This window comes from Eurytemora carolleeae, unplaced genomic scaffold, assembly GCF_000591075.1.
Source record: "Eurytemora carolleeae unplaced genomic scaffold, Eaff_2.0 scaffold393, whole genome shotgun sequence".
Classification (NCBI taxonomy): Eukaryota; Metazoa; Arthropoda; class Copepoda; order Calanoida; family Temoridae; genus Eurytemora; species Eurytemora carolleeae.
The window spans coordinates 27,305-52,951 of record NW_019397023.1 but is presented as its reverse complement, the minus strand read 5'-3'; the positions used below and the strand labels follow the sequence as shown (position 1 = coordinate 52,951).

Here is a 25,647-nt window from a genome sequence, read left to right as displayed (position 1 = left end):
TAGGGCCCCCCCCCCCCCTATCTAGATATACTGTACACTGTACATCAATATATCTCCAAGAAAAGAATCCTGAGCTCTAAAAGTTCTTGGTCTGATGGTTTTACAAGTTTACATTAAAAACTCACGGATTTATTTCACCTCGCTTTCTTCAATTTTCAGTGTAAAAGGTTTTTATTAAAATGTAGTTATTGTGAGAGTAAACATAGCTTCAGATGAACTTCTATTTTTAGAGTGGTATTTCCGATTCGCAACAGTACCTTTAAACTTTTTTCTGATAAAAGATGACAGCGACATCCGTGTTTTTATCTCTAAAAGTTGTGCAAAAACTGGAAATTGAAGGAAAGTCATTGCCCGAAACTCTGCTTTCTTAATCCCTATATCTCTACAGTCCAATGTTGTAGACCCTAGATATTTCAAACTATGAATTCTGATGGATCAAATAATCAAAGTTTGAAATATTAAAGAGATATAGGTATTAGAAAATTGGGATTTGTGGCAAAGACTCAATTCCTTTGTAGAATATATAAACTCTCCGCAGCTAATTTCACATACGTTTCCAATAAATCAGCAATATTTTAGGTTTACCGCAGTTCTAGAAAATTCGATTGAAAATATTGATTTGCTGTTTTTAACGGAAAGTTAGTGATAATATATTTTAACACCTTGCAAACAAAGTTAGAAGGGTTTCTCCGAATAAAACTCCGTCATTCTTGTTCAGTCAAAGGTGTGAAGGGTACCGTTGTGAATCTGAAACGCCACTCTACAAATAGAGTGTCATTTGGAAGTGCGTCAACAATCTCTTTATGTACTTTTAAGTACTCACCATCTAGAACATGAACTGTAACAGATGCTGGATGTCCGCTGGTTGGAGTACATGTATAGTTGCCGCTATCGTCGGGTACAGCTCGTGTTACAAGAAGTGTACTGCGCGTGTACTGCGGTGTTTTCTCGTTCTCTAGGCTGACCCCTCCGCGTGGGGATCCCAGGTTTAGAAGCCGGCCATCTCTGGAATAAATATAACATTCATTATAACATTCATTCAATACAGGGTGTTCCAGAAAACATGGAGAAATGACATTAAAGTATTTTTTAAAAACTGTTTAGAACTATATCTTAGAAATATAAATACGTCTTTTGAACTTTTCAAGTTCACAAGACGTATTCAAGAAGAATCAGAAAACTCTGAAATATGAAGACAACATTTAGACTCAAGTTATGACTTTAAAAATAGTCCTATAATGAACAGTATAGACACAAAAATTGTGCTATGTAAAAAGGCCAACTTAAAAATTAAATAATTTATTTTAAAAGTTACTTATACAACATAATACACATAATTAGTGTTTTAATGTCGTTTTCCTCTTCCAAGGTTTTCTGGTTTCTACCGTATGTGTCTGAAAATAAGCGGCAACGATTTTTGTGTTCTCAAAAAATGCCATCTGGACCAAAAAACGACAACATAAAATTCCCACTAAATTCATTTGTTGTATGGGTAACTCTGTACTTGATTTAAAAAAGATCTTGTTACATAGATGAAATGTATTTAAAAAAGATCTTGTTACATGGATGAAATGTTTTTTAAAAAAGATCTTGTTACATGGATGAAATGTTTTTTAAAAAAGATCTTGTTACATGGATGAAATGTATTTTAAAAAGATATTGTTACATGCATGAAATGTATTTAAAAAAGATCTTGTTACATAGATGAAATGTATTAAAAAAAGATCTTGTTACATGGATGAAATGTATTTTTAAAAGATCTTGTTACATGGATGAAATGTATTAAAAAAATCTTGTTCTAATAAACATAACATTTTTGTAAAGCACATGATACATGAAAAAAACTTTTCAGATATTCTATAAAACCCTAAAACCAAATCTCCTAAAAGAAAAATATCGTGATAAACTATCTGTGTGACTGAGTTATATATATTGTCCAACCACAAAGTGTTTGATCAGACCACAATCACTTAATTGTCTTCAAGTTTTTGGGGATAAAAATATCATAAAAATAATTATTTTTTTTCTACCAAAAATACTTCCTTACAAATGTTTATACTCAAAAATCTATCAAAATTTTGGCACTCAATTTTAGATTAAATAACTGCGTAAGTCTTTTTTTGTAAAAAAATTTAATAAAATTTAATGTGAGGGATAGAGCTCAATGACAATCATTGTTTACATTTCACCCAGAAACTGCAGTACACATTTTGTAAACAAACATTTCTGGGGGTTTCTACATTTTTACACTTTTACGCCAATATATGCTAGATTTCCATTTATATAGATAAAATCATGAAAATAGCTTAGTCAATATCTATCTATCTATCTATCTATCTATCTATCTATCTATCTATATATCTATCTATCTATCTATCTATCTATCTATCTATCTATCCCTCATATATTGGTAAATTGATATGATAATGTGAGTGAGAGTCCGTGAAAAGGTTTTTACTCAGGAACCATCTTCGCAAAACTTTTATATTAATACTTTCATATATTCAAGGTTATAATGCAAGGAAAGTTATTTCAGTGGTGTACGCATCTTTTGTACTGCAATGTAACACAGGACGGATGTCACAGCCTGACATGGAATCCATCTTTCAAATAAAAAATCAATGAAATATTCTGGTCATATGAAACTATTATGTGAATTATCAAAATTTTCAAAATTTAATGCGTTTAACCCCTCGGATACTAAACGAACACTGATGCATCTATTCTTGTTTACAAATTCCGCCCAGAGAAAACTGGTTTCAATATGTACGCAGAGTATACACAACTGAAATTAACTTTCCTTGCATTATAACCTTGCATATACTTCAAGAGGAAACTAACTCAGGAAGTAAGTACTATTGGAGTGAGAACGGTAGAAGGGAAAGTTTTTTGATCTGAACTGAAATATTAAAAACATAAACCCGATGAAAGCCCTGCTATTTCCCAGTTTGACTCGGTTTTATGTAAACCCACTCTGCTTGAAGGATTGGTCCAGAGATAAGAGATTAACAGAGATAAGTATACGATATTTTCCACACCATGGGTTCTATTGTGTATAATTACAAGTACTGTACACGACCAATCAGCAGATATCTGTATTCAGGGATATTTAAGGATCCTTTTGATTCGAAACACAAAATCTTTAAAAATAGACTAAATTCAAAAATTTTATGTTTCGAGTTAAAAATTGGAATACGTTGTAAATGGGTATTATATACAACAAGTGGCCGATATATTGCAGTCAAAAAAGCTTTCAAGGAACTGTATCATGGTGTGTTGGGACACTAGACAATCTAGGTAGAGCATATGAACAATCTGTGTTAGTCTGTGGCTTGGGCCTTCAAAAATAGATGTTTAAGTTTAAAATATTTATTATTTGTTTAATCAATCAGAAGCCATTGTGATTTGAAAAGGGAAGGTTTAGACCCAAACAGAGAACTGGGCGTAAGAAAGACTCGAGCGTAAAGAAGTTACATTTTTAGTCTCGTCTCACACACCCCGCCCCCCACAAAAAAAAGAAAATCTGATAAAAACGGATTTAGTCTTATACTTGAATTTCTGCTCCGCTCGAGCTAAACATTTGTTTAGTTTATTTGCCACATCATTTATATACATTTACAAGATTATATTTACTTCAGAAAAAGGAGTTCCAGATATTTACAAAGTCTTATGAAAAAAGTATTTTTTGCCAACAAAAAGGTCTATTCCCTTTTTCTGATAAATTGTCTCGCGTTAATGTTATGATTTTTTTTGTAGAAGAAAAGGCGAGGTGAGATAAAAAAAGAAAAATTAATTGAGTGTGAAAAAGAAGATAAAAGTGGACATGGGAGGAATAATCAAGAGGCGATGTAAGGAATATTGGCATTAGTTTAAACCATCTAAAGCGTAAAAAAAGAGAGAAAAAACTTTGTTTAATTTTAATTATTAACTATAAAATTATATTTTGCCGCGCCCCTGAAAGTAAATAAAGTAAAAGTCATCCTTTACCCAGAAGTGTCATACTGTATCATACTGACCCAGAAAAAAGGTTTTCGAAGATTATAATACATATTTCTTTTACGCATTAGGAATTTTTAGTTACTAATCATATCAAGGCTGGGGGGTAAGATTCAAGGAGTATATTCTCCGGGTAAATGCTTCCACTAGATCATTATTTTTTTAACCCAGAGAATAGTTTCCGGGCTTATTTAAAAAAAAAAGATTTTTAAACATTAAAAAATATTTAGAATGAGTGGGAGCCAAGTATGTAGTTGGCTTGAACTATGTTGGTCCAGCCTGTTTTATTTTGTTTAAATGATATTTATATTCAGTAACTGCTCAATCATCATCAAAACAATTATGCACAGAGAAATAAACTGAATAAAGAAGATAAATCTCTAAAGAGTAAAGGAATTGAGTTTTTGCCACAAACTCGGATTTTCTAATTTCAATATCGTTGCAACCCAATGTCGTAGACCTTTTATATTTCAAACTATGAATGCAATTAGATCAAATAATGTGGGTTTGAAATATCGAAGGTTTACATCATAAGGTTGCAAAGATATAGGTTTTACAAAAACTGAATTTGTGGCAAGGACTCAATTCCTTTAAAGAAGTTAAGACAAGAGTGAGTTCCAAGCAACTAAACAAACTTGAAGAAAGATTCGAATATTTTCAAGAATAGATCTTCAAAAGAAGACATATTGTAGGGAAGATGTTCAAAAGAAGACATATTGAAGGGAAGATGATCAAAAGAAGACATATTGAAGGGAAGATGTTCAAAAGAAGACATATTGAAGAGAAGATATTCAAAAGAAGACATATTGAAGGGAAGATGTTCAAAAGAAGACATATTGAAGGGAAGATGTTCAAAAGAAGACATATTGAAGGGAAGATGTTCAAAAGAAGACATATTGAAGGGAAGATGTTCAAAAGAAGACATATTGAAGGGAAGATGTTCAAAAGAAGACATATTGAAGGGAAGATGTTCAAAAGAAGACATATTGAAGGGAAGATGTTCAAAAGAAGACATATTGAAGGGAAGATGTTCAAAAGAAGACATATTGAAGAGAAGATGTTCAAAAAAAGACATATTGAAGGGAAGATGTTCAAAAAAAGACAATTTTTAAGGAATATGTTAAAAAAGGCACATTTCAAGGAACGTGTTCAAAAGGAAACATATTGTAGGGAAAGTGTTCAGAAGAAGACAAAATTTCAGGGAATATGTTTAAAAAATGCACATTTTAAGAAATGTGATCAAAAGAATTCATATGTAGAGGGAGATGTTAAATAGAAGACACATTTCAAGAAAGATGTACAAAAGAGGAAATAAGAAAACAAAGTTCAAGAACTGGTTCAACAAGAAAACAAATTTCAAGAACTGGTTTAACAAGAAAAAAAAGTTCAAGAAATGGTTCAACAAGAAAACAAAGTTCAAGCAATGGCTCAATAAGAGAACAAAGTTCAATAAATGGTTCAACAAGAAAACAAAGTTCAAGAACTGGTTCAACAAGAAAACAAATTTCAAGAACTGATATAACAAGAAAAATAAGTTCAAGAACTAAGTTCAATAAATGGTTCAACAAGAAAACAAAGTTCAAGAACTGGTTCAACAAGAAAACAAATTTCAAGAACTGATATAACAAGAAAAATAAGTTCAAGAACTGATTCAACAAGAAAACAAAGTTCAAGCAATGGCTCAATAAGAAAACAAACTTCAAAAACTGGTTCAATAAGAAAACAAATTTCAAGAAATGGTTCAATAAGAAAACAAATTTCAAAAATTGGTTCCACAAAAAAAATTCCTAGAATGCCAGAGAAGATATAAAAATATGAAAAGCAAACAAGTATTTACCTTTTTGTTCATAAAACTGTAAAAATCCTAGATTTTCCTTGTTTACAAATCAACAATTATGCACAAGTAACATTAGAATCATAATACAATTTTATGATAAGTCACGAAAGAAATATTCAAGCCCCATAAATATCTATGTAAATTTGCTTTACATACAGATACCCTTACGTAAACTGTTGAAATGTAATCTATATATAAATTTGGCTTGTCTGTCTGTCTGTCTGTCTGTCTGTTTGTTTGTATCCAATAAACGTCAAAACGGCTGAACCGATCGGGCCCAAATTTTTTGTGGGACATCTAGGGACCCCAGGAAAGGTTTATGAATGATTGAAATTTTAAAAATTTGTGTTTTAAAGTTTTTGAATTTTGTAAAAAAAATTAAATTTTTGAAAATCCGCGAATTTTTTTTTTAAATCCGCAAATTTTTTTTCTTCTTTGTTTTGAAATGTAAACAAAAAGAACATGTTCACAATTAAAATAGAAGATGGGCGCGAAGCGCCCTAAAAGCCTAGAAAGAAGGGCGCGAAGCGCCTTGAATTTCTAGTTTTGAATAAATATATGAAAATAAAGTATATTCGTATAGTCGTTTTGAAGTCTCATTTGTTGTGGGTAGTCCTTACATAAATATAAATATTTTACAAAAAAATATTTGAAGAATTGTCTTTCCTCCATTTTCTTCCAGTATAATCTTTCCCAATTTGTTTGTCTACCTTTTACAAGCAGAGTAGTCACTACTTTATACAAATACTCTTCACTAACATTAGCTAATTGAGTAGAAGTAGGAGATGAGAAATATAGAATACAAGCTAGGAAACCCAGAGTTGTCCAGGGTACTCATAGTTACTCCCGCCGTTTATCCGAACTTGAATTAAATTAAGTCCACCCATTTCACTTAGAACCTCAAAACAAAGTTCTCCTATCCTATCAAAATTTGAGGAAAATCGGTCCAGGGGTTCATAAATTGTGATCGGACAAACAATAAACAAAAAAACAGAGATTGCTGCTTTAAAGTAGTGCACTGTAAACTCAGAGTATAGAACGAACAGCTCTAGAAACTCAGAATATAGAATGTAGAGCACTGGAAACTCAGAATATGGAACGAATAACTCTAGAAACTCAGAATATAGAACGTAGATTACTGGAAACTCAGAATATAGAATGAATAGCACTGGAAACACAGAATATAGAACGAATAACTCTAGAAACTCAGAATATAGAACGTAGATTACTGGAAACACAGAATATAGAATGAATAGCACTGTAAACACAGAATATAGAACGTAGAGCACTGTAAACTCAGAATATAGAATGAATAGCACTGGAAACTCACAATATAAAACCAATAGCTCTAGAAACTCAGAATATAAAACCAATAGCTCTAGAAACTCAGAATATAGAACATAGAGCACTGTAAAGTCAGAATATAGGACGTAGAGCACTGGAAACTCAGAATATAGAACGCAGACCACTGGAAACTTAGAATATAGAACGAATAGCACTGGAAACTTAGAATATAGAACGAATAGCACTTAAAACTCAGAATATAGAACGAATAGCACTGTAAACTCAGACTATAGAACGTAGAGCACTGGAAACTCAGAATATAGAACGAATAGCACTGGAAACACAGAATATAGAAAACACTATTTACAGACTATAACACCCCGACAAACATTAAATATTTCCGTTCCCATTGATAATCAGTATAATTCTGCCTTTCTGACAATCATGTTTAAAGCCACTCTACCTGCAGCGAGGTAAAATAATTATATTGTATTCAATCTGAGATCTAAGCTCAACAAAGTGCCGTCTTAAATTCAAACTTTATCACTGAATTTCTAATAACAAAAGTTTAATATTAATCTATAAACTTTTTTATTCATATGCACAATCTGATCAAGAATCAATCAAGAAGGTATAGTATTAATACCTTTACTTCTAGCTATATTGTATTGTATTATTACCTATACTTCTAGCTATATTGGTATTGTATTATTACCTATACTACTAGCTATATTGGTATTGTATTATTACCTATACTTCTAGCTATATTGGTATTGTATTATTACCTATACTTCTAGCTATATTGGTATTGAATTATTACCTATACTTCTAGCTATATTGGTATTGTATTATTACCTATACTTCTAGCTATATTGGTATTATATTATTACCTATACTTCTAGCTATATTGTAATGTATTATTACCGGTACTGCTAGCTATATTGGTTTAATATTATTACCTATAAGTCTAGCTATATTGGTATTGTATTACTACCTATACTTCTAGCTATATTGGTATTATATTATTACCTATATTTCTAGCTATATTGGTATTATATTATTACCTGAACCAGTGAATACTAGCTGGTGGAACAGAATACAAGCTGATGGTGCAACTTTACAATAATTAATATTAATCTAAATCCTGCACCAGCATATCTAATACTTTATTATAGACTCAACAAATAAAAAAAAGAATAGAATTTTCTGCAGGCTTGTGGCTGGTATCACGAAATTTGTAAGAATGGCTGGGGAAATGGGGGGGGAGAGTCAAAGACTACTCTAATGACGAAAACGGGGGGGGGGGGGTAAAAGATCACAGCTTTGTGATAATATTTTATCCCTGAGACTGATACTACTTCCAGGTTTAACATAAACAGCTTGTTCTCCTTGAATCACAGCTGCAGCAGCTGAAATATAAAGATAATTAATATCTCTTGTTCTCCTTGAATCACAGCTGCAGCAGCTGAAATATAAATATATTTAATAGCTCTTGTTCTCCATGAATCACAGCTGCAGCAGCTGAAATTTAAAGATATTTAATAGCTCTTGTTCTCCTTGAATCACAGCTGCAGCAACTGAAATAGAAAGATATCTTTAGAGCTTGTTCTTCTTGAATCACAACTGGAGCAACTGTAATATAAAGATATAGACAGCTTGTCATTCTTAAATCACAACTGCAGCAGCTGAAACATAAAGAAATAGACAGCTTATTATCCTTAAATCACAACTGCAGCAGCTGAAGCATAAAGATATTGACAGCTTGGCATTTTTAAATCACAACTCCAGCATCTGAAATATAAAGATATTGACAGCTTGTTATCCCTAAATCAAACTGCAGCAGCTAAAATATAAAGATATAAACAGCTTGTCACCCTTGAATCACAGCTGCAGCAGCTGAACCATAAAAATATAGAGATTGTCATCTTTAAATCACAGCTGGAGCTGAGATATAAATTATGGCATTGACCCTCCAGTTTAAGAAATTTCACACGGAACTTACAAGGGCAAATTATGTCTGTGCTGTATTGGAATAAACTTAGTGAAGTTTTGAATTGTCATTTACAGGATATCACAGAAAACACAGTAGCCGTGACTTCAGTATTTATTGCAAATTCTTTCAAGCACAACTTTCCTGAATTAATACAGGGTGTACCAAAAAACATGGGAGTTAAGTGACAATTTCGATATCGTCTTTTTAAATAATTCTTTGATTTAGTTAGTGATACATACTTGGAAAGCTGTAATCCGTAGGGTTTATGCCTGCAATGTTTACAATTTGTTTGTTTATGTTTTGACTGCATACGGGTGTATAACATGAAAATGACAGTAAACATGTTTGTCCTCATTGTTCATCTTGTAGAGTGATTATAGTCACATTATTGGAGCCATTCACCGTTTTTATAAAATAAACTCTAGCAGACTTAAATAGATTATGGTTTTCAAATCAGGTATTACAATGCTAATTCTTTGCAAAGACGATCTAGAATTAGTCACTTAATTCCCATGTTTATTGGAACACCCAGTATCAAAGCCAGGGACTAGATTTTTGCCCTGGTTTGAAAATTAGAATGTGTTTAAAGGGACTGTAAAGGAAATATGAAAGGGGTATAGAATGAAACCTGAGAATCTCAGGCGTTGACGATACATTGACATCTATCTGATGTTCCTGTCTCGAGAAATTTATATAAAACTGTGTCAAATGTATACGAAAATTCATATATATGCAATTTTGTATAAAGGTGTAGCATAAAACAGATCATATTCAACAAATACGTAACCAATCTTCCAATTCCACAGGAGCCTGAGAATCTCAGGTTTGCTCCTATTATAATTTTTATTTTTATTTTGCATTTTTAATGAAATTGATAATATTATTACATATAGTCTTTATAGTCCTTATTACGACACCAGAACTTCAGCAAATGGCAGAGCAGTATACTGGTCACGTGATTTCCGCCTGTATCACGTAACAATGAAATGCATCGTTTAACGCCTGAGATTGTACCCCCTTTCATTTTTCCTAAACAGTCCCTTGAAAAGGTTGCATTTTTAAAGAGAAATGGTTGTTTGAAAGAGAAATGGTTGTTTTAAAGATATTTCTGTAAAATCTCTGGTTAAAACTTTGACAATTTATGTTTAAATGACAAATTGTTTATATTTTATATTGCTTATAATTAAAAAAGTATGACTTTAGAATTAAATTTAAAAAATTTGTAATTATTAAACAAATAAAGAATATTTTAATTATGTATTTTAATTACGCTATTTACATTCATTTGTAAAATTAAAAATTCATGCACTTAATCCTATGAACCGTTACACGACGCGTTATTGTTTCAATTTTTTATATGAATTTCTTTTAAACCTTTTCGATTTCTATTTAAAGTTTAAACTGTTTATAAAAGTTTGCAGTGGTATGAATGAGTATTCAAGAAAATCTTTAAATCTAGATCATTTTAGTTTTATATTAGTTTAGTCCCACCTGCGACTCAGTGTGGGCTCTAGGGTTGAGAAAGTTGAAAAGATAGGATAATATTTCATATTTTGTCCACCAATATTTTCCCATATTTACATAGAATATGATTTTACAAAATTTACTCCATTTTCATAATTTATCATGCATATTCTTTCATAGACGCTGTCTCATATCTTGAACCCTATACACTTTTCTGCGTTGGTAAAAAATCCACCTGAATCCTTTTTTATTTAAATTTTCAATATTTTGATCTTATTTATAGTAAAAATTATTACAATTTTCTCTATCGGTATTTTCTTTATCATGTCATTTTTCTCTATGACTAAATGCATTACTTGCTAAATTGTATGTAACCAAACCCAACGGCCTAGCTGCAATTTTCAGACCCTGAAGCCCCTAACCTCTGCGAAGGTTGCAAGTTCTCATGCTAAAATTGATATAAATGTTCATGCACGCCTATATAGGGCTTCAAGAAGTTATAATTGAGATAATGTGGGGAGAAAACTCCAAGGCGTTGCAACACTTTAAAGTCGACCCGGTAATACTAATTGATGCACCTCTTGGTAGTGCAGTCTCTATCTACCAATGTGTTCTAGCTGCTTTAACCACCTTAGTTGAAAATATCGTGACCAATCAGGTACAGAGCCTATGCGTTGGTAACAACGAGGTTATAGTGTATAGAGTGATGATATACAGTAATCCTTTACTAATTGTGTAGGTCATCAACTATACCGAGAGCGTACTGCATATTTGTTTATTATAAGCTGATTCTGGCCTAACCTATTGTATATCAATATTAGTAAACAGTTGGAGGTGTACAGTACAGCTAACTGAGCACATAGGTAGAGAACTGTCATCCCCCTTGGTTGGTAAAAATAGAATATATATCAGAGGGGAATTTAGAGAATCTCTCAGTATGATTTTTTTCAGTCCCTTTCAGCCTGAAAGGGAGTTCAAAGTGTACAAATCATGTAAATTTTCACAAATTATATGCAGTAGATTTAATTAATACAGTATGTTCCCTAGACTATTCATTTCAATTTCGAATTTTTTAAACTGTTAAATAAACTTTATAATGAATTAGGTGAATAAATAACATTATTTGATTTATAGTTATAACGGAAAATCATCGTTTGTAAAGTGAAAGGCATAATGTTTATGTGAAATGATCATTGGTCAATTATGAAACCAGCCTATTTCATAATTTAGTTTTCTTTTAACATTAATTTTAGATTTTCTAAAATGATATTCCAGGGCCCAAAAGGTTATATAGCATAAATATGTGAAGTACACCTGCAGTATGGAAACAGAATAACAAAATGGCCGTTTTGCACTTTTTTCTAGTAAATTCCCCTCTAATATATATTCTATTCTCTTTGTTGGTAAATTTTAAATGAGAAAATGGCAGTTAATAGGCCAAAATTATGATAAAGGAAATGACAGTTAACAGGACAAAATTATGATAAAGGAAATGGCATTTAATACGACAAAATTATGATAAAGGAAATGGCAGTCAATAGGACAAAATTATGATAAAGGAAATGGCAGTTAATAGGACAAACTTATGATAAAGGAAATGGCAGTTAAGAGGACAAAGTTATGATAAAGGAAATGGCAGTTAATAGGACAACATTATGATAAAGGAAATGACAGCTAATAGGACAAAATTATGATAAAGGAAATGACAGTTAATAGGACAAAATTATGATAAAGGAAATGGCAGTTAATAGGCCAAAATTATGATAAAAGGAACTGAAACGCCTCCGGAACTAGCAGAAAACGGCGACAAAATGCAACGCCGAGAAACCAAGATGACACAAGATGAAGAGTTTGTCTCTCTCTCTTTCTGTCGACCATCCTTGTTTTTATAGATGAAACGTTATCTCGGAACCTCAATGGTCCTAGTTATTACCTTTCATAAAATATGCTGCCTCAATACTAAAGAGCTAACATAATTGCTTTTTGGCTTAAAAGATACTAACGATGAACCATCAATGTTCGTATTTAGTATATTTCTTAATTATTACGTTCCTTCGGACATCTTGCTAATGAAGCCTCAATATTATTAAAGACGAACCAGCAATGTTCGCATTTAGTACATTTCTTAATTATTATGTTCCCTCGTATACTTCTTAATTATTGTGTTCCTTCTTTCATCTTGCTTATGAAGCCTCAATATTAACGAATTAATATATGTTCGCTTAAAATGTAGCCTCAATATTAACGAATTAATATATGTTCGCTTAAAATGTAGCCTCAATATTAACGAATTAATATATGTTCGCTTAAAATGTAGCCTCAATATTAACGAATTAATATATGTTCGCTTAAAATGTAGCCTCAATATTAACAAGGAACGGTCAATGTTCCTCGTTATGAAGCTCACAATAATTTTCTTTAATGTAAAAATGGAAACTCGCTCCCGTGTATGTTTATGTGAAAGCATGCACACTGTTAATTGTAGCATTTTCCAATAAGAGATAACACACACTGTGTTTGTAGTATCTCCCAGTCAGATTTCATAAAAGTATGCTATCCTTTAATATATATAATGTAGGTTTTTCTCTCGAACTGCTGCTTTACCAATACTTGAATATAAATTTACCAGCAATCCAGACATGAAAAAACGAAAATAGATTTATCTGTTAAAATTAAATTTTGACCTTATCGATTTATAATTGTATGTACATGAAAATATCGTAAGAAAGTTTTGTGTTAAATCCATATTAACAATCTTGTAAACTATAATGATACGTAAATAAATATCTAGATTTTAAAAAAATGATAAAAGGAAATGGCAGTTAATAGGACAAAATTATGATAAAGGAAATGGCAGTTAAAAGGACAAAATTATGATAAAGGAAATGACAGTTATTAGGATAAATTATGATAAAGGAAATGGCAGTGAAGGAAAAGGCAATATACGTGAATTTAACAGTTCGGTCCCTATCCCTGCAAGACTGTGACTTTCGATCACTATTTTACTTATTAAACATAAATTTTTCAGTTTTCCATTTTATAATTTTTTGTCGGTAAAATTCTTTTGTTTAAAAAAACAAATCCCTAAGTTTAAAGATTGTTGGATTATGGACAAAACACAATTGAATCTAAATAGAAGAGACTGAACGCCCCGGCTAGTTCAGGGTAAATAGAGTAAATGGCAAAAAAGAATTAGCAATGAAAAAAACGATTATATGTGAAAGAACTATAGAGGAAATAGCAATGGAGAAAGGGTCAATATTAGAGTAAATGGCAAAAATTAATTAGCATGAAGAAAACTTAATAAGTGAAAGAGCAATAGAGCAAAAAGTCAATGAATAGAAAATGGCAATATTTGAGTAAATGGCACAAAATAATTAGCAATGAAGAAAATGGTAATAAATTAAAGAGCAATAGAGGAAATGGCAATGGAGAAAATGGTAAGATCAAATATGGTCCGATATTGGACGTATTTAATTATTGCAACGAAATAGTCAAAAAGAATTAAATTCGAAATGAGGGTATAAAATTACAACTTTAAAAATAAAACACTTGCTTTTGGTTGCAATAATTTTAAGCAAGGAAAGAAAATGTTAGATAGATAGATAAATAGTGAAAGAGCTGAAAGGAATCTTTATAGAAATTGCGGAGTCTAAGAAAACAACATAAACAAATCATTCACTTCTAGTGTTGAGGCAGGCGGGGGGGGNGGGGGAGGGGTTCAAGGTTGTTAATAAGATAAAAATTTTAGCTAAATATCATGCCATACATTTTTTTTGGCTCATAGTTATTAGTTAACCATGAAACAGCATGGTTTTCTTGTTATATTATATCATGATTTTTTACTTTTCTTATGGATTGAGTTAAAATGTTTATTAAATAGTACACAGCAAACTAACCGAACTAACTTGTTGCTCCTCTATAGTTCTGATTTTTAATCTGTTAAATATTATTATTTCAAAACTTTATAATCGGTGCACAAACTTCCGAATTCAGGCTTAACTCCTTATATCGGGGAGTTATCAAAACGTCTAAAGTTGGACTGAAGGGTTAAGATACAAAAGTTTTGCCCTCAGATCTTTATTAAAGGAATTGACTCTTTGCCACAAACTCTGATTTTCTAATCCCTATATCTTTGGATTCCAACGTCGTAAACCTTTGAAATTTCAAACTATGACTTTTGTTAGATCAAAAAATATAAGTTTGAAATATCAAAGGTTCCATTGGGTTCCAAAGATATTGGGATTAGAAAATCAGAGTTTGTGGCAAAGAGTCAATTCCTTTACCATGAATTTCTGGGAAAGGAATCGAGTATTTGCCACATAGTCTGATTTTCTAATTCCTATATCTTTGCAAATATGAATACTGGTAGATCAAATTAATCTAAGTTTAAAATATCAAAGGTTTACACCATCAGATTGCAAAGATATAAGGATTAGAACATTTAAATTTGTAGCAAAGACTCTACTACTTTAAAATAACATCTTATAAATCAAATCCTTTGATGAAAGTGGACACGAATGTTTTATGCGCCTTATAAAAGCTAAATTTTGTACACTGTAACCCTACTCTAACCTAGAAACAAATAAGCTCCCACGCCCGAAACTTAAGACAGGGTATCGTTTTGAAACCCAGTATTTGAAACCATGCTGTTTACAATGCATAAGAAAATTTCTAGATATCTCAATATACATGTTAAGATGTAATTTTATATGATTAGTTTTATATTATCTTTTGAATGTAAAGGAATTGAGTCTTTGTCACAAATCGCAATTATCTAATACCTATATCTGTACAACCAGATGATGGAAACCGTTGATATTTCAAATTTAGATTATTTGATTTAACAGAAGTCATAGTTTGAATTATCTAAGGTCTATGACATAGGGTTTAAAGATATACGATTTTTTTTTTTAAAGACTGCCTCTGATTTGTTTTGTATGTTAAGTTATGTGTTTAAGAAAAAGTAATGTTTTCCCTATACTATTAATAAATGATTTTCCTAAACACATTCTTTAAATATAGTTTATTCATCGAAATCTGATGAGACAAGATAAGCACTCAATATGCACATATATATGTAGTTCATACATATTAATGCAAATAGAATGTTTACATTAAGTGTATATTGGAATGGATTGGACTGATGGAAAAGAACTTGTTACATTTATGTTTTTATGCTGATTCTTAGGATGAGGATTATGAATAGATAGATAAAAGAAATAAGATATATGTATTACCGAACTTAACATGAAAAAGAAATGATTGCTTTATCGCGAAAATGTACAATGTACGCTGCACTCAATACACTGTACTGTGTACATGTAGTATGTACAGAGCTAGTTGGTAAAAGATTTTCTTTGACGGCAAATTAAAAGAAACTCCCAAGTTTCCTTCGGCGGGTTGTGTATATTTATGAAGATTTTCATCTAAAACAAAACAGAAAATGTGGATGTTTACAAAATTCTTCACCCCAAGCATGAACCCCGGTTTCATGACTATACCCCATGTTTTAACTTTTGAGATACATACAAACAGCACTTTAATTTTGCCAGGCTACATTTGTTACATAAAACGTGCTGGTTAGACTTCACCCTGGTAGTCCAGACTGGACAGTACGACTGAATGCTTACACAGTACATGTTGTACCGGCTCGAATCATGCGACTTTTAGAGTGGGGTGAGAAGTGATTTCCTACAATCATAATAAAAGTCATTAAAAGATATTCAAGGCAGAATTTAACCTAGTAATGTCATAGAGTTTTAGCACATCGTTATAGTCTCATCCTTTGTGGATAACCCTGTACAGAGAAACAAGAACAAAATCAGGGATTGTTTAAAAACAATGGAGATTTAAGATGAAGAACTATGAATAATTAGATTATCTGCCGATTAATTAATGACGATTTTTAATATTTCTTTCCAGTCTTTTTTATATTTTATGTTTGATGAAAGAAAGCAGTGAAGCCATCATTTCTGTTTTCTTGAAGATTATACAATTGACAGTTTGATGGTAAAAGAATTGGCAGATTAAGTTTGGCAGGTTCACTTTATACACGGAGCTAACCAAACCAATCCAACTTAAAGACGCACTGCAACCATTTTTAAATCATACTGCAAGGCATGGTCTGAGTTTATTCGTTATTAATTCGATTTATATTTTAAGACACCAAAAATCTTCGAAATATATTCTAAAAAACAATATTGTACAATTTTCATTATTGTCAAAATTGAAATGCACTAATGTTAAAAAAATCCTTTAAAATATCTAATATTGTCAAAAAATCCTTTAAAATGTTCAATAATGTCAATGTATTCTTTAAATTATCTAATATTGTCGAAAAATCCTTTAAAATATTCAATATTGTCAAAAATTCCTAAAAATATCCAATATTGTCGCAAAATCCAGTAAGATATTTAAAATTGTCGAAATTTTTTTTTCAAAAATCCAATGATGTAGAAATATAGTTTTAAATATTTGAAAACTACTCACGTACGACACGCAGATTGTATCCCAGATTCAGTTTAGGATCCGTGTTGACCTTAATACAGAGGGGGTAAACAATCATGGATTGAACAGAAGATGAGGTTTCCATTCATATGAACAAAAAAAATTATAATATAGTATGAGGAAATTCTTCGATTTTTTTAGTAATTTTTTAAAGACTACTGCGCAATATATATAATATACTAGCTGAAGGGCCCGGCGTTGCCTGTGGAAGAAATAAATTTGAAAAAAAAATTTGAAAAAATGTCATAAAAAAGTGTTTAAAAAAATGTTAAAAAAGAAGAAAAAAATTTTTCGAATTTTTTTATCCCATAACACCCCCCGGCCACTCATGAGTGTCCACAAAAAATTTCAGCCCAAACGGTCTAAACGAATGTCTTGTTTTATTATAAAGATATGTTTAACTGAATAATTGACTGTTTCTTAGTTTCATTATGTTCTTCATCTTCAGTTTGAATTTTTGTGTAATTTTTGTCTAGATCATTCCAAGTAAAAAGACACCCAGACTAATTGCTATAATTAAGCATTCCTAGACCAACAACTAAGAAGCTAATGATTATACACCATTTTTAAAATTATTCTTAAGCATTTAAAGTTAATGAAAAAATTATCAAAAAGCATTAATAAACAAAGAAATAAATGACCAAAATAAAAAGCTTTTCAGATCGTCAGTTATAAAGTATCATCCTTTGTGGTAAACCCTGTATATAGATTGTATACCTGACACTCATAAGGACCACTATCACTAGTTCTAGCTCTATCTATACTCAGTTCCCAGTCCTGATAAGATATTTGGTTCAAAAACGGATTAAAAATTGATTTACTCCATTGGTCATTTTGACTAACGAAATAATATTCAAAATCATGAAACTTATAAAACCATAGGAGATTTCCTTCGAAATCATGAAACTTATAAAACCATAGGAGATTTCCTTCGAAATCATGAATTCTATAAAACCATAGGAGATTTCCTTCGAAATCATGAATTCTATAAAAACATGGGAGATCTCCTTCGAAATCATGAAACTTATAAAACCATAGGAGATTTCCTTCGAAATCATAAAATTTATAAAATCATAGGAGATTTTCTTCGAAATCGCCAAACTAATTAAACCATAGGAGATTTATCTTCGAAATTATAAAACTTAGTAAAACCATAGGAGATTTCCTTCAAACATTTATCAGGTTCCAGAAATAAATCCTATACATTTGCAAAAATTAGAAACTCCTAAATTACATTTCGAAAAGCAGTTGGAAAAAAAAGTTGAATTCATTGACAAGAAAATAAACCTTTAATGTCCGTCTTGGATTATGAATTTAGAAGTAAATATGTGTAATGTGTAAAATGTCTTAAATGTGTCTATTTTAATAGATAAAAATATCGGTGTTTTTTTAAAGATTGAAAGGGAATCTTGAAGTGGATTTTTTTTACATAAACCCTGCAATAATTCTTCAAGGAAAATCATTTATTATTTGGAACCCGTATTGAAATTTTAATCAGAATTTGATGTTTATTGAATCTCCCTGCCCCTACTTTACAGCAATATTCTATAGTTCTGCTGGTTTAACTAAATTATTACAATACAATGAATTACAACAATAATTGTATCAAAATTTAATCTATTTGCTCAAACAGAAATAAATTCATGGTATGATTTAATCCGAATCTACCGATTGGTAAATATTATTGAAAAGGAATTGAGTATTTGCCACACACAGGGGCGGATTTAAGTAAGGGCCTGGGCCCACGGGCCCACCCCCCTGAGCTCCTGCAGATGGGGGGGGGGGCCGGCCCTCCCCCTAAGGAAATTTATTATATGAAATAAAAACAACAAGTGATAAAAGATACAACGAAAATAAAATTGAATATTTTTATTTGCGGGCTTTCTTTTCAGTAAAGTGTAAAGTGTGGGGAAAATCTTAAACCTTTATTTTCAGGGCATTTTTCTAGTTTGGGGCAATTTTTTCATTGGGAAATCTTAAACCTCTATTTTCAGGGCATTTTTCTAGTTTGGGCCAATTTTTTCATTGGGAAATCTTAAACCTCTATTTTCAGGGCATTTTTCTAGTTTGGGCCAATTTTTGCATTGGGAAATCTTAAATTTCTTTATTTGGGGGGAAATATTTTTATTTCGGGGCATTTTTAAAATATATGAAGTGGCATTTCTTTTTAAACAAGATTGGGGGACAAAAAAAGAATCTGAGCTTTGAGTAGAGAATTGAAAAATGTTAAAGTGGAATTTCACTTTCCTTTAAGAGTTAGGGGTATAAAAATTTCCCTAAAAAATTACTTTGGTGTCATATTTTTTTCAAGTTGGGTGAAGTTTTTTTTTAAGTTGGCAAAATAATTGTTTGGGAGATCGAGAAAATTCGCTTATTTGGAAACTTTATATGAACCATCTGTTACGGACTTCGGGGGGCAAACCTTCTTAATTGGGGGGGTTGGGGGCGCTTTCCCCCCTTAATAAGGCATTGCTCTCATTTTCCCCCTCCTAGTTGCGCGCCTGCCTCACATGATACATCCGCACATGCATAGTTGTAAATATTTTAATTATGTATTTGAAATGTTTTTGTGATTTGTGAACCTTTATTTTTTAACAACTAAGAAATTGGAATTTACTGCTTTTTATTAAATTTTTAGGGGGGGGCCAAATTTGTTTCACGCGCTTTCCCGCGCAAATGTGGGCCCCCTCCTGGGATATTGGTTTGATCCGCCCCTGGCCACAAACTGTAATTTTCAAAACCTTATAGATTTTCAACCCAATGTCGTAGACCTTTGATGAATATTGATAGATCAAACAATCTACGTTTGAACTAACAAAGTTTTACACCATCAGGTTGCAAAGATATAGGGATTAGAAAGTTTGAGTTTGTGACAAAGACTCCATTCATTTAAGATATTATGAAGCAAAGATGATATAAACGGTCATTTAAACCGTTTTTATACTTTCTCCAAACCTTCTGGAAAGAATTTTAATAATTGTAAGTGTGTGACACTTCACCTATAATTTATGACTGATAAACCCGGTTTTTGCGAGAAATATTATTAAATTATTTATTGTGGTTTCGGAAAACAAGTGTTCATAGTCCTTAACAACAAACTAAACACACTTTTATAAAGTTGTTTTGAAAATAAACTTTGACTGTAAAGGTTTCAATCTAGGGGTGACAGAGGAGGGGGTGCCATTAGGTAAAAAGTTTGCATCACTGTCATAATTAGAGTATATTTGGACACTTTGTAACCATTAAACAATAATAGACGTATACTATTTATAGTGACTTTTATTTCGAACCCTTTTGAACTTTTTTGTCAGAAAAAACAATGGCGTCGATTTCTACATTTTTCAAGCTGAAATTTCGCAAATCCAGCATATTTTCTTGCTGGTGTTCAAAATAAATTCTTGTCGCGAAAAAAAAAATATTTTTTAATATAATATGCTTTTTTCTCTGCAATATACAATACAGTTTAAAATAACGCATTAAGAAATATGCAGGGTTTTCAAAAATCTAGATAAATAGACCAAAATGAAATATCAGACGTCAAAAAGATTTTTCAAAACCATTTTCTTTGCTCAAACCTATGCAATAAAAATTATCTGTATTGAATTTTTCCAGATTGTTTAGGTCTATAGAATTTATGTTTTTGTGAGCCCTTGTATATAATTGAATGAACCAAAAGTTTCCTGAGTAGCAGGATGGTTAGAAACTGATACTCTGTTGTCCGACGTAAATGCAATAGTTCCGCTTGAGAGGATAACTGGATGCTTCTCCTTTCTGATCCAGCTAACCTGAACATTTAGGAGGGTCAACCTGTCTACCTGAACATTTATGAGGGTCAACTTGTCTACCTGAACATTCAGGAGGGTCAACCTGTCAACCTGAATATTAAGGAGGGTCAACCTGTCTACTTAAACATTTAGGTGGGTTCAACCTGTTTTCTTGAACACATTTAGAGGGTCAACCTGTCTTCCTAAACATTCAGTAGGGTTCAACCTGTCTACCTAAACATTAAGGAGGGTCAACGTGTCTACCTGAACATTAAGGAGGGTTCAACCTGTCTACCTGAACATTAAGGAGGGTTCAACCTGTCTACCTGAACATTTAGGAGGGTCAATCTGTCTACCTTAACAATTAGGAGGGTCAACCTGTCTCCTGAACATTTAGGAGGGTCAACCTGTCTACCTAAACATTTAGGAGGGTCAATCTGTCTACCTGAACAATTAGGAGGGTCAACTTGTCTATCTGAATTTATCAATGGGTAAACCTGTCTACCTATTTATATAGGGGGGTCAACCTGTTATTGTCTATGTATTAAACCTTTCTGTGTCTACATGTCTTATTTCTGATTATTAAATTTCTCTCGTCACTTTTTAAATAAACAATGAAGGTTTGTAGATTGTATTTTGTTTTAGAAAAGCTAATGTTATGTTCTTTTCTATTAATGGAGAAAAGGGCGAATTCCAATTTTTGGGACACCCAGCATTTGTCTACCTGTCTATCTTGAAGCATTGAAACTGAGCAAATTAAAGATGCTCTCCGTCCTTCTACTGCAGTAACATTAAGGATAGAACCAGTAATCTTAAAGGAGGGTTCATTGGTTCCTTCCAGCTTATCTTGGTACCAGGAACCACCAGCCGAACCTTGATAAAATAAAGGTTTAGATAGATACCAGGAGTCCCTAGCTAAACCTAGATAATATCAAGTTTTAGATAAACCTAAATAATATAAGGGTTTATCTAGATACTGCAGGAGCCACTTGATAAACCTAGATAATATAAAGGTTACGATAGATACTAGAGCTACTAGAAAACCTAGATAATATCAAGTTTTAGATAAACCTAAATAATATAAGGGTTTATCTAGATACTGCAGGAGCCACTTGATAAACCTAGATAATATAAAGGTTACGATAGATACTAGAGCTACTAGATGAAATAAAGGTTTATCTAGATAACAGGAACCACAAGATAAACCTAGATAAAATAAAGGTTTTATCTTGATACCAGAAACTACTAGATAAACCTGGATTACAGAAAGGTTTATCTATATAACAGGAACCACTAGATAAACCTGGATTATATAAAGGTTTATCTAGATACCAGAAACTACTAGATAAACCTAGATATTATAAAGGTTTATCTAGCTAACAGGAATCACTAGATAAACATAGATAATATAAAGGTTTATCTAGGTAACAGAACCACTAGATAAACCTAGCTAGATAATATAGAGGTTTATCTAGATAACAGGAACCACAAGATAAACCTAGATAATATAAAAAATTTATCTACATACCAGGAACCGCTAGATAAACCTAGATAATATAAAGGTTTATCTAGATACCAGAAACCACTAGATAAACCTAGATAATATAAAGGTTTATCTATTTACTAGGAACCACTAGATAAACCTAGATAATATAAAGGTTTATCTATTTACCAGAAACCACTAGATAAACCTAGATGATATAAAGGTTTATCTAGAAACCAGGAACCACTAGATAAACCTAGATGATATAAAGGTTTATCTAGAAACCAGGAACCGCTAGATAAACCTAGATAATATAAAGGTTTATCTATTTACTAGGAACCACTAGATAAACCTAGATAATATAAAGGTTTATCTATTTACTAGGAACCACTAGATAAACCTAGATGATATAAAGGTTTATCTAGAAACCAGGAGTCACTAGATAAACCTAGATAAAATAAAGACTTATCTATTTACCAGGAACCACTAGATAAACCTAGATGATATAAAGGTTTATCTAGAAACCAGGAGTCACTAGATAAACCTAGATAAAATAAAGACTTATCTATTTACCAGGAACCACTAGATAAACCTAGATGACATAAAGGTTTATCTAGATACCAGGAACCACTAGATAAACCTAGATGATATAAAGGTTTATTTAGAAACCAGGAGTCACTAGATAAACCTAGATAAAATAAAGGTTTGTCTATTTACCAGGAACCACTAGATAAACCTAGATAATATAAAGGTTTATCTAGAAACCAGGAACCACTAGATAAACCTAGATGATATAAAGGTTTATCTAGATACCCGGAGCTACTAGATAAACCTGGATAATATAAAGGTTTATCTATTTACCAAGAACCACTAGATAGACCTAGATAATATAAAGGTTTATCTAGATACCCGGAGCTACTATGATAAACCTGGATAATATAAAGGTTTATCTATTTACCAGGAACCACTAGATAAACCTAGATGATATAAAGGTTTATCTAGAAACCAAGAGTCACTAGATAAACCTAGATAAAGTAAAGGTTTATCTATTTACCAGAAACCACTAGATAAACCTAGATAATATAAAGGTTTATCTAGAAACCAGGAACCCCTAGATAAACCTAGATAATATAAAAGTTAAGAAAGATAACAGAGCTACTAGATAAACCTAGATAAAATAAAGGTTTATCTATTTACTAGGAACCACTAGATAAACCTAGATAATATAAAGGTTTATCTAGATACCAGGAACCACTAGATAAACCTAGATAAAATAAAGGTTTATCTATTTACCAGGAACCACTAGATAAACCTAGATAAAATAAAGGTTTATCTATTTACCAGGAACCACTAGATAAACCTAGATAATATAAAGGTTTATCTAGATACCAGGAACCACTAGATAAACCTAGATAAAATAAAGGTTTATCTATTTACCAGGAACAACTAGCCAAACCTAGATAATATAAAGATGATTTAGGTTTTTCTGTTGTCGCAGTTTTTTCTCAATTTAATATTCTTGATACCTTAAATGTTGAGATAACTAAAGAGAATCCATCTATCTTAAAACCTTGTTCAGTCCATTGGGAAAAATATGATGTATATCTATATATTTTCTATATATTATATTCCTTTTCATTGCGTCTGAACACCATTATAAATATATGTAAATGTATATATAAATGGTAGAGTGGGTTTACTAAAGAATATTCTAGAAGAAATACATCAATATGTATGGTGTAAACAACCATAGTATATACATAGATATATCTATATGATCTGACAATCCTTTCTAGTCAAAAAAGCAATTCTTTATACCTATATTTTACAAAGTTAGCCCAACAGGGAGAGGGCTAAACCTGTTTCTAAGCAGTCTTCGTCAGTCACAGGAAAATACAATGAAATTCCCCAGATATCCCAGATATCTATTACACCTTGCCATCATATTATTCTCCTCCTCTCTACATATACTCTTATATTTCCTGCTCCGACTCTAGTCTAAAAATATTATTCCAGACTTTCTGCATTAAAGGGAGCATTCATCAGTCTGGAAAACGGGGATCAAATATATATACCCTGGTGTGGAGAAAAATGAAAACGGGGTTTTTCAAGAAAATGTCATCGCGGTTTTTGTGTAATCTGTAAAATTAGTTTTGCATTTGAAAATATATTTTCAATTTGCGCCTATTTTAAGAAAATTCAGACTTATAAGAATCGGTCTAGTTTTGAATTTAGATTTTAATCCTTTTTTTAAACCTTTACACACGAGCAACTATGAGAAAAATATCGTCGTTATTCAGTCTTGAATAGAAAAAATTTCTGTCAATTTACTTTTCTGTCTCTGCTGCATAGATTTGCAAGTAAATTTTACTGATAATCCACAATACAAATTTTCAATTTACAGATAGAAAACTAAGAATATTGAGTTTTGCAGAAACATTGGTCAAAAGCTTTAACAATCCATTAGGAAATAGTTTTATGTAAATATGACATAAATGTCTACTAATGTCTATTACAAATATGCTAATAATGTGATAAATATCTAGTTCTTTTATTTTTTCTAATGTTCTGTGTTTATGGTGACTAAGGATCATTTATTTTGTGTGTTTTGGCAAGCTGAGATTAGTGTTTTCCTAGTGAATTCATCTAATCTTTAGGACTATTAGTATTATGTATTAATGTTAAAAATAAACATGATATTATACCTTTTATCCGTATTTATTCTATCTAGGGTTAAGAGTACAGATGAATCCTACCTAGTGTTAAGAGTACAGATGAAATACATACGGTTAAGAGTACAGATGAATCCCTCTTAGGGTTAAGAGAACATATGAATCCTACCAAGTGTTAAGAGTACAGAGTCACTGCAAATGAATCCTACCTAAAGTTCAGAGTACAGATGAATCCATACCTAGGGTTAAGAGTACAGATGAATCCTACCTAGTGTTAAGAGTACAGATGAATCCTACCTATAAGTTAAGCGTACAGATGAATCCTACCTAGTGTTAAGAGTACAGATGAATCCTACCTAGTGTTAAGAGTACAGATGAATCCTACCTAGGGTTAAGAGTACAGATGAATCCTACCTAGAGTTAAAAGTACAGATGAATCCTACCTAGGGTTAGTAGAAGACAGATAATAATAGGAAAGGGTCTTGGTTCCATTTTACAGATGTCCGTTTATTATTCTTCTCAGTCCTGAAACATTTATGAAATTGTATAAAAACAAGAATTGTTTACAAAACCGTCCATCTTCCTTTTCCCCTTGAGATTGGAATTTTTTACATCAATACGATCCCTGGAATCAATACCCGGTT

At 31.6% G+C, this 25,647-nt stretch overlaps 1 protein-coding gene across 1 annotated transcript in view; it reads right to left on the bottom strand.

Moving 5' to 3' along the window:
- LOC111711208 (lachesin) overlaps positions 1-25,532 on the bottom strand; it is a 26,140-nt gene extending 608 nt beyond the window's left edge. Inside the window, exons 1-8 of the mRNA XM_023485496.1 lie at positions 25,447-25,532; positions 21,573-21,721; positions 20,765-20,869; positions 17,802-17,861; positions 17,067-17,115; positions 8,460-8,526; positions 8,182-8,232; positions 824-1,005 (exon numbers count right to left, since the gene is read on the bottom strand). Coding sequence (XP_023341264.1) covers positions 824-1,005; positions 8,182-8,232; positions 8,460-8,526; positions 17,067-17,115; positions 17,802-17,861; positions 20,765-20,869; positions 21,573-21,721; positions 25,447-25,495 — 712 coding nt within the window. The 5' untranslated portion in view covers positions 25,496-25,532. The remainder of the gene's footprint in view (positions 1-823; positions 1,006-8,181; positions 8,233-8,459; positions 8,527-17,066; positions 17,116-17,801; positions 17,862-20,764; positions 20,870-21,572; positions 21,722-25,446) is intronic.
- Between the last annotated feature and the right edge of the window lie 115 nt (positions 25,533-25,647).